At 33.8% G+C, this 15938-nt stretch overlaps 1 protein-coding gene across 21 annotated transcripts in view; it reads right to left on the bottom strand.

Annotated features, from left to right (window-relative positions):
- Osbp (oxysterol binding protein) overlaps positions 1-15938 on the bottom strand; it is a 420928-nt gene that overhangs the window by 77619 nt on the left and 327371 nt on the right. For all 21 annotated transcript variants that reach the window (XM_067098146.1, XM_067098127.1, XM_067098129.1 and 18 more), the window contains 3 exons: positions 14239-14430; positions 14003-14086; positions 7440-7601 (listed from right to left, as the gene is read on the bottom strand). In XM_067098146.1, coding sequence (XP_066954247.1) covers positions 7440-7601; positions 14003-14086; positions 14239-14430 — 438 coding nt within the window. The remainder of the gene's footprint in view (positions 1-7439; positions 7602-14002; positions 14087-14238; positions 14431-15938) is intronic.

The following is a 15938-nucleotide window of genomic DNA, read 5'->3' as shown; positions in this document are numbered from 1 at the left end:
AGATATTGCCTTCAGAGGTAAGAGTTAAAATGACTATTACTAAAAATCCCCTCAACTATTTATTCTTTGTGTGTTGTAGTACAGATGATGCTAAGGGTACTTTGCAATAGTCCTTCAGCTCGGATATTTTGCTTTCTGCTTTTTACTTTTCATCTGTCCCCTTTGGACTTCTACCTGACTCTCAAAATTCAGCTTGAACTTGCTGAAATTTTCTACAATTATTGAAGAAAAATTTATCAAGAGAGCCTAGGGCTCACCTGACAGACTTAATCTATAATAATAATAATAATAATAATAATAATAATAATAATAATAATAATAATAATAATAATAATAATAATAATACAGGCAACCCCTGGTTATTGGCGGCGTCGGTTATTGGCGTTTCGGTTTTACGGCGCTTTGTTAATGATGTTGTTAATGCGATTTGTGGCGACAGTAAGTGATTTTCGGTGACAGTAAATGGTTTATCGACAATGGCAAGGGGTTTATCAGTGTTGGCAAGTGGTTTATCGGCGTTGGCAAGCGGTTTATCGACACTGATAAGCAGCTAATGGAACCAATAAGTGGTTTATTGGCGCTTACGACGTCGTAAACGCCATTTATTAGCATAATTATAGGCGATTTCAGTTACTGGTGATTTTCAGATACCAGCGCTCAGCTTGGAATGGAACCCCAGCCGTTAACTGGGGCTGCCTGTAATAATAATAATAATAATAATAATAATAATAATAATAATAATAATAATAATAATAATAATAATAGGGGGTCAATACTACTACCATTAATTTTCTTCTCACAACTATTTTTTGTACAAAAACCTGTTAATCAACCATTAGCCTTATTCCATATGAAAAGGACCCATTGACATTGTCTTGAAGAATTGAAAACAATGTTCTGCCATACATGCCCAGCCTGCACTCTACACCAAATTCTTTCCCAGTTTTGGTACTTTTTATCCATTTCTTTATTATGTCACAATCATCTTTCTACTGAGGAGTTCACACATGCAATCTTGTCTTTTTGACCTCCCCTTAATTAGTTTAATGGTTGGGTGACCTTGTTCCTTGTCAATCCTCTTTGCTCTGGTTGGCACTGTCTTGTCACATTGGTGATACATCCCTGTAAAAATGCATTATTTCTCTTTTGATAATCATACAATCTCATTTGATTCATTTTGCATCATGACTTCGTTTGTAGAGAGAAACTTTTGTCCATGCTTATCCCTTCTCCAATATTCAGTAATGTCTCATTTCTTCATTTTATTAACATTTTTCATAACTTTACTTATGATACTGAATGACAGGTTTGTAATGGATATTCTTTTAATAGTAAAGGCTACCTTGCACTGTTCTCTTATTCATACTCTTTCCTATTTTTATATTTTAACTTCCTAGGCCCTCCTCTTCTTTGCTGTGTTTATTTTTTTTCTTAAGTGTGTTCTGGCGCTTGATGTCTCTTCTATCTGGAGATGTGTCTTCTGTTGTATTCATTACTTAAAGACGCTTTGTGGATTTCGGAGGTGGTTTTTGCTCCATTGTCCACCGAATATGGCAGCTGGACTTCTTCCACCTAAGACTTCTATTCCTTTCAGAGGATTCTCTACTATGTTCTTCCTCCTGAACTGTGATTCAGGCTAACTGTGAATCATAGGCTTTGAATAGCAAACTACGTTTTTAAAACTAAAAGTTTATCATAATCCTTAGTTCCTGCCTCCATTCCCTCAGTCTTCTAGATGGGGCTGGCACAAAAGAAAGAGATGTTGCAGGTGAAAAGTGGACTATGGTATGGGCACACCAGGTAGAATCTTTTTGATTTCAGTTCTTGTGGTGGGTGTAAACGGGTTCATTCTATAAGGAATAAGGCTAATAATGAATAATGGGTCTGTAAAGAACTTGGTTTAAAATGAGGTTTCATTAAAAGTACCAAAGGTGTTCTCAGCCTGCAAAATTCATTCCTAGAAGTAGTTTGTTATGCCTAGTTATTTTAGACGTAATCATATTGCCGCACTATCTGAAAATGAGCTTAAACCTAAAAACCTTATTGGGATCTGACCAATAAAAAAACAATTTAAGTGTCAGTAAATGGAAAGACACTAAAGTAGAAATATTTCATGATGGCTGTAGACAATATTTTACTCAAAATCTTATTCTAAAACAATTACTGTAATGAAAGGCATTTACAAAAAGCCTGTCATCAACATACACCTTGACTGCTCCAAAGTTATGGTATCTCAACCTACCTAACAGGTCTTTCAAAATGGCATTTTAAAAATATGCCTTTTCTTACAAAAAAGTTCATTATTTTCTCTGAAAAACTAAATAAACAACCATCCAAAAAATAATTTCTTGTACCAAGGTTAGCGGTTTGGACTTTTCCTCAACTTAACAACAAAGTTGACTATGCCATTCACTTTTATCCCTTCTAAATAAAAGATCTTAACCCTTTAACGCCAAGCCCTATTTACAAAAACGTCTCCAATATGCCAGCGGCGTCCGTGAGTTAGCGCTTTGTGGAAAAAAGTTTTTTTAAAAAATCACAGCACGCTTTAGTTTTTAAGATTAAGAGTTCATTTTTGGCTCATTTTTTTGTCATTGCCTGAAGTTTAGTATGCAACCATCAGAAATGAAAAAATATCATTATCATATATAAATATTGCAATATATGACAGCGAAAAAAAACTCGTATATAACTGTATACAAATCGCGCTGTAAGCAAAACGGTTAAAGCTAATGAGTTAATTTTTTTACTTGTATTGTACACTAAATTGCGATGATTTTGGTATATAACAAATTGTAAAACGATCAAAGCAACACAGAGAAAATATTATCACAAAATGATGCATGAATTAAACGCGAGGACGTAAAAAATGTTTTTTCAAAAATTCACCATAAATCGAAATATTGTGCTAGAGACTTCCTGTTTGTTGAAAAATGAAGCTAATTGATTGAATATTACTAGACTGTAAGTGTTTTAGCTTACAATTGCAGTTTTCGACCATTTCGGTCGAGATAAAGTTGACCGAAAGTTGAATTTTTCTATTTATCGTGATTTATATGGAAATATTTCAAAACTGATAAAAGCTACAACCATGAGTTATTTTTAGTTGTATTGTACATGAAATTGCACACATTTTCATATATAAAACTTTATGTAACGACTAATATAAAGAAAATATTACGACAATGAGACGAAAAATTTCTGAGACATTCGGCCGAATTCTACGGCACAGACGTAAGGAAAATGTTTTTAAAAATTCTCCATAAATCGAAATATTGTGCTAGAGACTTCCAATTTATTGCAAAATGAAGTTAAACGATTGAATATTACTAGAATGTAAGAGTTTTAGCGATGCAAAAATTGACCGACAGTTATCATTTATGTGAAAATATTTCAAAACTGATAAAAGCTACAACCATGAGCTATTTTCTGTTGTATTCTACATGAAATGTTTTCATATATAAAAGTTTATGTAACGACTAATGTAAAACGATGCAAACATTACGCAACATGACGAAAAGAATTTCGAGATGTTCGGCCGAGTTACGAGACGTAAGGAAAAAATTTTTTTCAGAAATTCACCATAAATCGAAATATTGTGCTAGAGACTTCCAGTTTGTTGCAAAATGAAGGTACATGATTGAATATTATTAGAATGTAAGAGTTTTAGCTTATAATTGCGTTTTTTTACCATTTGGGTTGAGTTAAAGTTGACTGAAGGTTGAAGTTTTGGCAGTTATCGTGATTTATATGAAAATATTTCAAAACTGATAAAAGCTACAACCATGAGTTATTTTCTGTTGTATTCTACATGAAATTGCGCACATTTCCATATATAAAACTTTATGTAACAACTAATATAAAACAGTGCAAACATTACGACAACGTGATTTAAAGAATTTCTGGCACGGACGTAAGAAAAAGTTTTTTCAAAAAATTCACCATAAATCGAAATATTATGTTAGAGACTTCCAATTGGTTGCAAAAAATGAAGGTAAATGATTGAATATTACTAGATCGTAAGAGTTTTAGCTTAAAATTGCATTTTTGACCATTTCGGTCGAGTCAAAGTTGACCAAGGTTGAAATTTTGGCAGTTATCGTGGTTTATATGAAAATATTTCCAAACTGATAAAAGCTACAACCATGGGTTGTATTTTGCTGTACTGTACATGAAATTGTGCACATTTTCATATATAAAACTTTATGTAACAGCTAATATAGAACAGTGCAAAAATTACGACAAAATGACGAAAGAATTTATGAAATTTTCGGCTGAGTTACCGCCATGCATAAGAAAAAGTTTTTTCAAAAATTCACCATAAATCGAAATATTGTGCTAGAGACTTCCAATTTGTTGCAAAATGAAGGTACATGATTGAATATTACTAGAATGTAAGAGTTTTAGCTTAAGATTGCATTTTTCGACCATTTCGGTCGAGTCAAAGTTGACCGAAGGTTGAAATATTTTGTAGTCGACGTACGGTACGTCCACTCGGCACCCAACAGACAATTTTAGTCGACGTATGATACGTCCAATAGGCGTTTAAGGGTTAATTGACATGGATCTATAAATCTCCATATGTATGCACCAATATTCTTATTTCAGATCTTAATGCACACCTGACATGCAGCAATAAAATACAGTAGTAGAATTACAACATAAGGGAGTTTTATTCTTTCTAAAGACTTCAGGGACTAAATTTACTTTCACAGTAAATAAAATACAATAAAACAACATTAAATGAGTTTATTAAAAACTGGCTAACAAAATTCATATAAGCATAGAATGTCTTGCTATTACCATGAAACTGGACACATTTGTCTAAAGATATTTTATTTTAATGAATACAAATTACAAAATAACTTTAATTCTGTAGCAGACCTTTATGCAAACAGCTCTAGTGGCTAAAAGCATCTTAACCCTTTCACTTACCAATGACTGATATAAACATCACTCAAATTTCAGTCTTCCACTTATTGATGATGTATGCAAACTTCAAAAATAAAAAGGTTGCACAACCCAACAATCAAGATTTTTCAGATATCTTTTATACATTTGTAACATGTATGTTTATTTGTTTCATATAGTTTTTCCTGCAAAAAAGAGAAGAGAGAGAGAGAGAGAGAGAGAGAGAATATTTTTCATACATATGTAACAGTCACGATTATTTGTTTTGTATGGCTTTAGCTTTACACTCTATAATTCAATTACTTATCTTTTTCTGTGAGAGAGAGAGAGAGAGAGAGAGAGAGAGAGAGAGAGAGAGAGAGAGAGAGAGAGAGAGAGAGAGAGAGAGAGAGAGAGAATTCTTTTATGCACATGTAACTTGTATGTTCTTTTGCTTTGTATAATTTTGAATTTTTTTATTTTTATTCTATAATTACATCATTTATCTTATTTCAGAGAGAGAGAGAGAGAGAGAGAGAGAGAGAGAGAGAGAGAGAGAGAGAGAGAGAGAGAGAGAGAGAGAGAGAGAGAGAGAGAGAGAGAGAGAGAGAGAGAGTGTGCTACTTATTTTATGGAAAAAGTGGTTACCTTGTCATTCATTTTTTCATGTTTTCTTTGGAAAAATTACAACTTTTCAACTGCAAAAACTGCATAAAAAAAGTATACCTTAGTTTTACCAGACCACTGACTAATTAACAGCTCTCCTAGGGCTGGCCAGATGGATCAGACTATTTATCTAGGTAACTTATCTTTATTGCAAATAGTTTTTTTAGAAATTATTCTTTTTTCGGGGGAGAGTGCAGTTTCCTTGTATCTTGTAACTTCTACTCATCATTCCACCTACATAAAATTATATAGGGGGGCCTTCTTTACACTAATGTATACAGCAATCATTCAGCTGCAAACTGAAACAAAATTGAGCAATCCACCTTGAAAATTGTTGGAGCTACAAATCTGAACAAAAAAAGGTATAAGAAGTTTTCTGTGCATATTGCGTGGGTCACTGGCACTTTTCTTACAGAATATGCGACACTACTTTGTCAATTATTTTTTTCATATTTTCCATGCTATAATTACAACTTTTTTCATTTCGAGAACTAGGTAATTTATTTGGGTATACTATGGATTTCCAAGAATGACTTTATCGCAAATATTTTTGGCCAAATTATTTTTTGGGGAAAATGAAAAATTTTCACATATCTCATAGTTTCTACTCATTATTTCACCTACATAAAGTTGTTTTAGGAGCATTTTTTATGCCATTATATAGAGCAATCATTTACCTGAAAAAATGAAACAAAATTAAGCAGTCTACCTTGAAAACTGTCGGAGTTACGCGTCTTTGAACAAAAAAAGGTACGATATAAACATTTTTTGTGTGTATCGCAAGAGTGACAAGTACTTTTCTTATGGAGAGCGTGACGCTACTTTGTCATTTATTTTTTCACATTTTCCTTGCTACAATTACTTTTTGCCTTGCAATTACTAGGTAATGTACCTGGGTATGCAGTGGATAAACAACGAAGACTTTATCAAATATTTTTTTTATGATAAATTTTTTTGGTGGGAAAAGTGCAAAATTTTCTTGTATCTCGTATTTGCTACTCATTATTCAACTTACATAAAATTATTTTGGGGGGATTTTTTTATGCCACTGCTGTACAGTAAAACCCTGTATTCATGGTTTCACCATTCGCGGACTCACGTATTCACAGATTTCTCTGTAGAACGTATATACCCATTATTCGCGGAAATTCGCCCATTCAGGTATTTTTCACTGAGAAATTTTCACTAATTACTGCATTTTCATATCATTTTCATGACTAAATGCACTTTTTGTGATAAAACTATTAAACTACTCAGGTATAAGCATTTTCAGTTTTTTTTGTGTTTAAACTATCAAAATAGGCAGTTCTAAGCATTTTTAGAGGGGTTTTAAGTATTCATCCCTCATGAATATGGGGGTTTTACTGTATATAGAATAACTATTTGGCTGCAAAATGAAACAAAATTAAGCAGTGTACCTTGAAAATTGTTGGACAGAGCTATGTGTCTTTGAACAAAAAAAGGTATAAACATTTTTATGCTTACTGCTCAAGTCACTTCCACTTCCCAACGAAGTAATTGTTTATACAAGTCACACGCGAAAGGGTTAAAAGAACTTCAGCCATAATCTATGAGAATAAAGAATTTAAATAATGAGGTATCTTCTATAGTATTACAACATTGCTGCTGATAATGTTTCCTCTAAATGTTACTGATCAGAAAATTCACACAAAACTACTGCCATGTTAAAAGCCGTAGCAAAACCGATACTGCCAGGTTACATCAGCCATTCACACACAACATATTATATTTTATAATTTCCACACCAAATGTAAATATTTAAATAAAAAAATCTTATTTTTCAAACAAATGCCATTAATTAGAGAAAATGTAACTATAAAATGAAAAACAAACGTAAATACAAAATTTTTTAATGTACAAACCTGCTCACTAATCGCTCTCCAGCCACAATCCTCCAGGCGATCACACTCATAAGTTTCCCCAAGAAGTGGATTAAAAGGCTTAGTTGTTCTTACTGAAGTTGTGGCATATGACGAGACAGTAAATGCAGCAACCATAGCTAACTGTTCACACGAATCTTCTACCTGTAAGATAATGATGTAGCAGAGGTTAGTTAAATGAAGTCGATGACTGTAAATGAAGAGTAAATCACATCTGCACTGCACTATAAAAATACTTTGAGCTGCAGTTGAAACCCTTTTGTATAATGCGTGTGGTACACATGTTTGAATACCTATAATCTTTTTGTTACATGATTAAGGATGTCTACTAAAAATTACTTTCCATTTTAAATAAAAATAATTATTTGCAATATTAAAACCCAGAGAAGACATATTCTTCAAGTACCAGTAAAAGCTATAATCCTATACAGTTAAACAGCTGAAAATTCTTTCAAACTGTTGGTCCTGTACCAAAGATAGTCAAGGGAAAGTCGTCTGCTAATCTGCTACTGGCTCTGCTTCAGATATTCTTTTTGGTAGCTCAAGACTGTGAGGGTCCAGGTCACTGGCTCTCCTAAATATAAGGTAGCAGTTTGCCATAGGTTTTCTTCAGTACTGTTCCAGAGAATACAGAAGCAGGTGTAGACTATCTTTGGTCATTAAAAAACAAGAGATATAGGATATCAAAACTGGCGTATTCTGCAGTCATCCAGTAAGACCTTAGCTATGGTTCTCCCCATAGCCTTTTAAGGCTCAACTGAAATATCCCTGGCCACAAAAGGAACAAGTAATTTGCTAGAGGAGTAACCACTATTCCCATACAGTGACAGATTCAGTGTAACAGTGATCTTTCTACAAATACTCTTAAAAGTGGCTGGCTACACAGAGATTCCTATACAGTATGAAAGGGCAAGTGCAGGGGCATGCAAAACTAGGAGGAAAGCATGAAATCCCTATAGTTCAAGATCCTCTTGATCGCCAGTGTGGAAATGTAAGTCATCTGTTCATTTCGTGAACAATCAGGTAGTTTTACTAATAAGATGGAAAGGCTCATAGTGCAAACCCCCCGTATTCGCATTCTCAAAATTTGCGGACTCAATGATTCGCAAAACTTTCTGTGGAACTTATCTATAAATTGTTCTCTGGAAAACTCACCCTGTATTTTTTTGTGGGGCAAAATTCTGTATTTTCACATTATTTTTATGACTAAATACTGTACTGTATGTACATATACATTTTATAATAAAATAATGATTTACAGTACAAATTTTCAACTATTAAGTTTAATAAGATTAAATAATAACATTAAATAATAAAAATAATAATTCTCTTTCTCTTTTCCCCTTCTCTCTCTCTCTCTCTCTCTCTCTCTCTCTCTCTCTCTCTCTCTCTCTCTCTCTCTCTCTCAGATGAGAGAATTTTTATGATTTTGTAATATGTATGTGTGTTTTGTATGATAAATAAATGATTTACTAATTTTCAAATATTAATATTAATATAAACAGTAAAATATCAATTCATTAACCCTTAATGGACGGGAATCCTCATATTAGTATCTATAACAGGCTTTGGGTGATGGACGAGAATCCTCAGATGAGTATTAACCCTTAAACGCCTAATGGACGTACCATACATCGACGAAAATTGTCTGTTGGATGTCAAGTGGATGTACCATACGTCGACTAAAAATGCTTTTTTTAAATATTCGCGGAAAAATAATTATAGGCCTAGTTTGTGGAAGGTTTCAAATCACACGCCTTGAGGGATGCTGGGAGTTCACGGATCAAGCTGTTGTTTTGTTTATAAGCGAATTCCCTCCTTCTCGTACCAGACAGCATCAGCGTCGGACCGTGCAAGAGCGATTTTTTGACGCATCCATGTTTTGCAGAACTTTGGCGAGTGTTTGCGTATTTGTGCTGCAACAGGACGTTTGCAGAGATGTCTCAAAGCCGTCAGGACCGTGAAAGGCGCATACTGCCTGTCGGTAGTGAGCGTGTGAGACGAGTTTTAGACTGGGATGCTGGAGAAGAACCCAGCAGCCAAAGTGACCCAGCTTCTCAGCGCCGTGTTGTTCGCCCACGTGTGACCGAAGGCGACCAAGGACCACATCCCGTGCCTTTTACGACCCATAGGAAGCATCGGGGTGTCCTGAGGGGCATCCGTAAATTTTTGAAAAAAACTTTTTCCATCGCTGAAAATCCTGGCATTTCTTGAGTCACCTTGTCATAATTTTTTCGCCATTTTATATATTGTTTGTTACATAAAGTGTTATATATCAAAATGTGCGCAATTTCATGTAGAATACAACAAAAATAAATCATTCTTTTAGCTTTTAACAGTTTTGAAATATTTTCATTTAAATCACGATAACTGACAAAATTTTAACATTAGGTCAATTTTGACTCGACCGAAATGCTCGAAAAATGCAATCGTAAGCCAAAATTCTTACATTCTAGTAACAATCAATCATTTACCTTTATTCTGCAACAAACGGAAAGTCTCCAGCACAATATTTTGATTTATGGTGAATTTTTGAAAAAAACTTTTTCCTTCCCTCCACAAAAAATCCTAGCATTTCTTGAGTCACATTGTCGTAATTTTTTCGCTGTTTTATATTATTCGTTACATAAAGTGTTATACATCAAAATGTGTGCAATTTCATGTAGAATACAACAAAAATAAATCATGCTTTTACCCATTTTTGAAATATTTTCATATAAATAATGATAAATAGAAAAATCAACCTTCGGTCAACTTTAACTCGATCGAAATGCTCAAAAACGCAATCGTAAGCCAAAATTCTTACATTCTAGTAACAATCAATCCTTTTACCTTCATTTTGCAACAAACGGAAAGTCTCTGGCACAATATTTCGATTTATGGTGAATTTTTGAAAAACTTTTTCCTTCCATCCAGCGAAACTCTGCTAAAAATCCTAGCATTTCTTGAGTCACCTTGTCGTAATTTTTTCACCATTTTATATTATTCGTTACATATAGTGTTATACATCAAAATGTGTACAATTTCATGTAGAATACAACAAAAAAATAAATCATGCTTTTTAGCTTTTACCATTTTTGAAATACTTTCATATAAATAACGATAAATAGAAAAATCAACCTTCGTCAACTTTAACTAGATCGAAATGGTAAAAAATGCAATTGTAAGCTAAAAAAACTTACAGTCTAGTAATATTCAATCAATTTCCTTCATTTTGAAACAATTGGAAAGTCTCTAGCACAATATTTCGATTTATGGTGAATTTTTAAAAAAAACTTTTTTTTTATGTCCGCGCGTTACCGATTCATGCATCATTTTGTGATAATATTTTCTCTGTGTTGCTTTAATCGTTTTACAATCTGTTATATACCAAAATCATCGCAATTTAGTGTACAATACAACTAAAAAAAATTAAGTCATTAGCTTTAACCGTTTTGTTTACAGCGCGATTTGTATACAATTATATACGAGTTTTTTTTTTCGCTGTCATATATTCCAATATTTATACAGTATATGATAATGATATTTTTTTTCATTTCTGATGGTTGCATACTAAACTTCAGGCAATGAGAAAAAAAGGAGCCAAAAATGAACTCTTTTTCCGCTTCAGCGCTAGCTCCCGAACGCCGCCGGCATACGGGAGACGATTTTGTAAATAGGGCTTCGGCGTTTAAGGGTTAATATTACGTGCCATACTGCTTGAATGAATTTAGCAGGAAAGGGGTTCACAGCACTTCAATGGTCCATAAACGACTTATGGCAACTCATTACCTTGGCACAGGAGAGATATCGCTCAGTATGCCTTGAGATTCTATAGGAGGATGTACTCCCTCTTTGCAGCTCCAGGATGTCTTTTTATTTATTTGCTCATAACTATACCCTGGGATTGCTGTTGGTTTTAGTTCTTATCTTTTATGATAGTATGTCAGCTATAACTGTAATTTTGCAAAGAAATATGAGAAAAGCATGTATACCTCACAAAAGTTACTGCATCTCCCCATCTCAGTAAATCTCATAAATATTTTACAACAAACATAATCAGAATTTTTACTTTTTATCTGTTATGATACTGTGTGAGCCGTAATTATAATTTTACAAAATAAATAAATAATTAGAAAAAACATGCATAACTTGGTAAAATTAGCATATTTTTACGACTGTGTTGTAAGAGGCCCCACACAGGGTTATAAATAGTCACTCTGAACTTCCCATGGAAGAAAGGAAAAAAAAAATTTTTTTTTTTTCTTAAACCATGTGCATTTGCATATCTTCCTCTTTCCACTGATGTTTTTTTTTTTTCTTAAATTGGCCAACCTTCAAGTTTGCCCAGCCTGGGGGTGTGCTTGACATGTATTTAGCCCATCCCTTAAGGGTTAAAGAAAATATATAGTGAATTAGTAAGATTTTAGTTCAATAAATCTTTCCATCATCTTTTTCCCAGTCTTGTCCGAAAGCTTTGGGGTGAGGGAGGAAGGGTGTAACCTGTCAAATATGTCAAATATCTTAACATATTACCCCCTGGGTAGAAAGTGTTGCCCACTCTTGGTCAAATATATATTGCCCAGTCAGTGGTCTCTCTCTCTCTCTCTCATGCCAAAGATGAGAGATGGATGGATGGAAGGATGGATGGATGGATGGATAGATAGATAGATAGATAGATAGATAGATAGATAGAAATGGAGAGTGATTGACAGAATGATATATATAATATATACTGTACTGTATTTTTGACATTTTTAATTGTTTAACTGATGTAAGCAACTCAGTTTCTCTCTCTCTCTCTCTATCTGAACTTTCAAGATAGGCAAAAATAAACTCTCTCTCTCCCTCTCTCTTGTCAAAGAATACTCAAAATGTGAGAGATGGGTAATGGTTGATAGAAAGATACTCTCTCTCTCTCTCTCTCTCTCTCTCTCTCTCTCTCTCTCTCTCTCTGTTTTTGCCTGGAAGGGTTAGAAGTACATACGTATATATTTTTGAGGGTAAAATGTTTATGATGACTCTGAAACGATATTAATAATATCATTTCAAAGATTAATACAGTAATAGGATGATAACTTAATGTATATTTGATGTAGGATACTAGTTAAGATATACATCTGGTATTTGAACTTTCAAGATAGGCAGTTATAAGCATTTTTAGAGGGGGGAGTGTTAACTACTTGCGGACTATAACTGTTCGTGGGGGGTTGTGGTATGCATCCCCCGTGAATTCAGGGGGTTTACTGCATACGCATGAAACCCTCAGAAGCTTGCTATGGGCATTATCCTAAAAAATCTGCAATGACATTTACTGTTCTTCAAGAATAATTGCAAAAAAATGTGATTAAAAACTTATTCAGTTTACTGTTCAGGAAGAATAAGTGCAAAACAAAGTATGATTAAAATTCCAAAATCTCATTATTGACAGAGAAAATTTTTGAGATACTGGTAAGGTATAATGGTTGCATTTCTGATTTTATTGGTCAGACAGATCTTCTTGACCTGAATCTCTGTCGATGTTTGGAAGGGATGAGAAAATCAAGGACTTACAGTGAAGTATGAAGGACATTAATTAGCTAATGAAGCCAATCTGTGGTTTTTAAATAAGATCCTAAGGAGGCTTGGCAAGAGTTGAATATGAGGTATAAGCAGATCTCATGAAAGAAGTTAGTTACAGGACAGCTATAGGATTTTTAAGTGCCAGCTCGTCAGCAATAAAATGAGGTAACATCAATCAAATCATACCATTTTCTAGGTCTGAATATCAAAAGCACCTATGAGACAATTAATGGCTCAACAGGAAGTAAGTGTGGTATATTCAAGGCCAGCACCATATTGTAAAAAAAGAAAAGTGTGACGGAGTAGGCCGGCATAGACTTTCAGATTCATAAATTGAGGAGATTGAAGTTCCTACTCTGAAAATGTCTTTTATCCTCTGGATATAGAAAGAACAATGCTCCTATGTGGAGCTCGTAGATCTCCACTGACCATTCTGCATGCATCTGTGCAAGAAAAGGCATTACTCCTGGAAACAGAACACTTATGGTGAGGCTCAACTTCAGTAAAGACAAAAAATACTAAAGACAAACAATGCATTGTAATGCATATGAACACAAACATCTTATTAATGATGTGTAATGCAGCACAAAGCTACACAGATAAGTGAATTGCAAGTTACACAAAGAAATTATGCAAATTACCAAACTGAAAAACAAAGGTCAACAAATACCACCAAAGAAAGAGAGAGAATGGATGAGAGTGATGGGTCTAAAAGAATAGCAAAGAGAGGATTCAGATGCTAAGTAAACAAGACAGAAATGAATTTTTTTCCAGTCAGGATTCACACATGCAAATACCCTGTTGATATAAATTCAGACTTGGAATTTGGTCTGATCACTATGCATACTTATGGGAAACAGTGGTGCATACTTCAAAAAGGCTGTATCAGTTAACATGGTATGTTAGTTGTAGAGAGAGAGAGAAAAAAATAATAATAATAATACCTGAGCCAAAATTGAAAACCATCCAAACAATGTAAAAGGTAAGTACATATACATCCTTACCGGTGCTGCTCTGTCTAATATATCACTATATTCAAAATCTTCTGTTAATCGTTGTAAAAAGGAGAGGGGCTCGTTGAAATTAACCTGAAATAAATGAAGGAATAAGTTGGTATCCAACATATATATAGTATGACAAAACTTCTCTACTTTTACAATAAAAAACTCACTTTAACAATAAGAAAAAACTCCATTCAGCCAAAATAATCATTAAAGAAACCATATTTTTAAAAACTTACCGGCATTGGAATTTTTGATAGCTCCTTCCCTATACAATTTTTTAAAATCGACCAAAGATTTATGGGATAATTTGGCTTCTCTGGTACTATAGTTCTACGTTGCCTTTTCGGTTGACCGTTCGCTTGTATCACTCCTCCATCTGTTGGAGTTGTGGCCTGAGAACCATTGAGGCTAGCCATTTCTTCACTTAGCTATTGAAAAAGAATACACAACTTGCTTAAAATAGGAAATTATTATGTACATTACTAAAATGAATGTGCATAACCACCCCAACAACTTGAACTAAATAGTGGCTTTGTGCCTCAATTTTAAACAGAGGGCCATCCTCTATCAAATGTTTTTCTCACTGACAAGCATGCTAAAACACCTAAACAACTTGTACATTTTACTGATCTAAATTCTCTCTGCTCAAGTATTTATAAAGCTAAAATTAACCTCATAAGAATAATTACTTTTAACCCATGAGGTGTGTGAACAACTCTGCAAGCTGTTCTGACTTGAAAATGTCCTCTGAACAGGTTTTTAATCAGCAAAGGATATGTAAGTTACTCATTAAATCTAATTTTATACTTATTTCTAAGAAAGGTGACTATGTTTCAAATAAAACCAACAATTACTTTAGGTGACTGGCATTTTCTGAGGAATAATGCTAGGATGAAGTTTGATAATATCACAAACTCTACACGTTAATAAGGAAAAACTAAACATACAAATCATGAAACCTTTAAAACCCACAAAAAATCCAAAGAATAATGAAATGCTGTACTTAAAATATATTCAAGAATACAGTACATTCTACAATCAGTCAAAGGCAAGAGCTTCAAAAACCCTGATAACTGCCTGGGAATCCATAATTACCTTTTTAAACTGAATATATATTCAAGTATGGTATCAGACACCTACCCAAGAACAGCCTACATATCAATTGCACACACACAAAACATACAACACACTGAAGGATCTTCAAAAGTTTGGGGAGGGCTTTCTGAAGGTTACATACCTCAAAGATAAGCATTATTTTTTATCTACAAGTATGTAAAAGCTTTCACAATGTGCCACAGTCCTTTATGAAAGTGGATCTAAAGAATTTCAAGACATTTAGTTTCTTGTCAAAACTGTGGATAGAGCATCTGTTGACCTTTCCTTATATATTCATCATAAAGAGGAATTGAAGGCACTTGTACACTATAATAATTGTCATAATCTGAAGCATATTCAGTCCTACATCACATTTCAAAGGTTTGGGGATAGTAAGAGCTATGATGAAATCCTATGATACTGTACTAACTACTTGTGCTGTAAAACTAAAATGTTCAAAAGGCTCTCACAAGAGAAGAAAAATTAACTGCTTGATTCTTGGACAGATGGTGCATAAACTTGACAATATTAACTTCTACAACTAAATAATTCAATGGCTGAAATCGTGTAGCAAAAACCCAAGGAGACTTGTATGTCTAAAACACAAAAACATAAATTCCTAACTACTCTTCGCAAATGTGTATCATTGAACACTCATCAAACACAGACTTGACAGTGTCCACAAAGCAGCAGGTAGTAACACACAGATCATGATTTGACATTATCCATATATAAACTGAACCAAAATCTTTTCCAGAAGACAAAGTTCTATATAATGAAAATGCATGCGGAAAACTACAGTGGAGGCTTCATCGATTCCCCTGGTACCTCTCCAGGTGAT

This window comes from Macrobrachium rosenbergii, chromosome 54 (assembly GCF_040412425.1).
Source record: "Macrobrachium rosenbergii isolate ZJJX-2024 chromosome 54, ASM4041242v1, whole genome shotgun sequence".
Taxonomy (NCBI): Eukaryota; Metazoa; Arthropoda; class Malacostraca; order Decapoda; family Palaemonidae; genus Macrobrachium; species Macrobrachium rosenbergii.
This window is presented reverse-complemented; position numbering and strand designations above follow the sequence as displayed.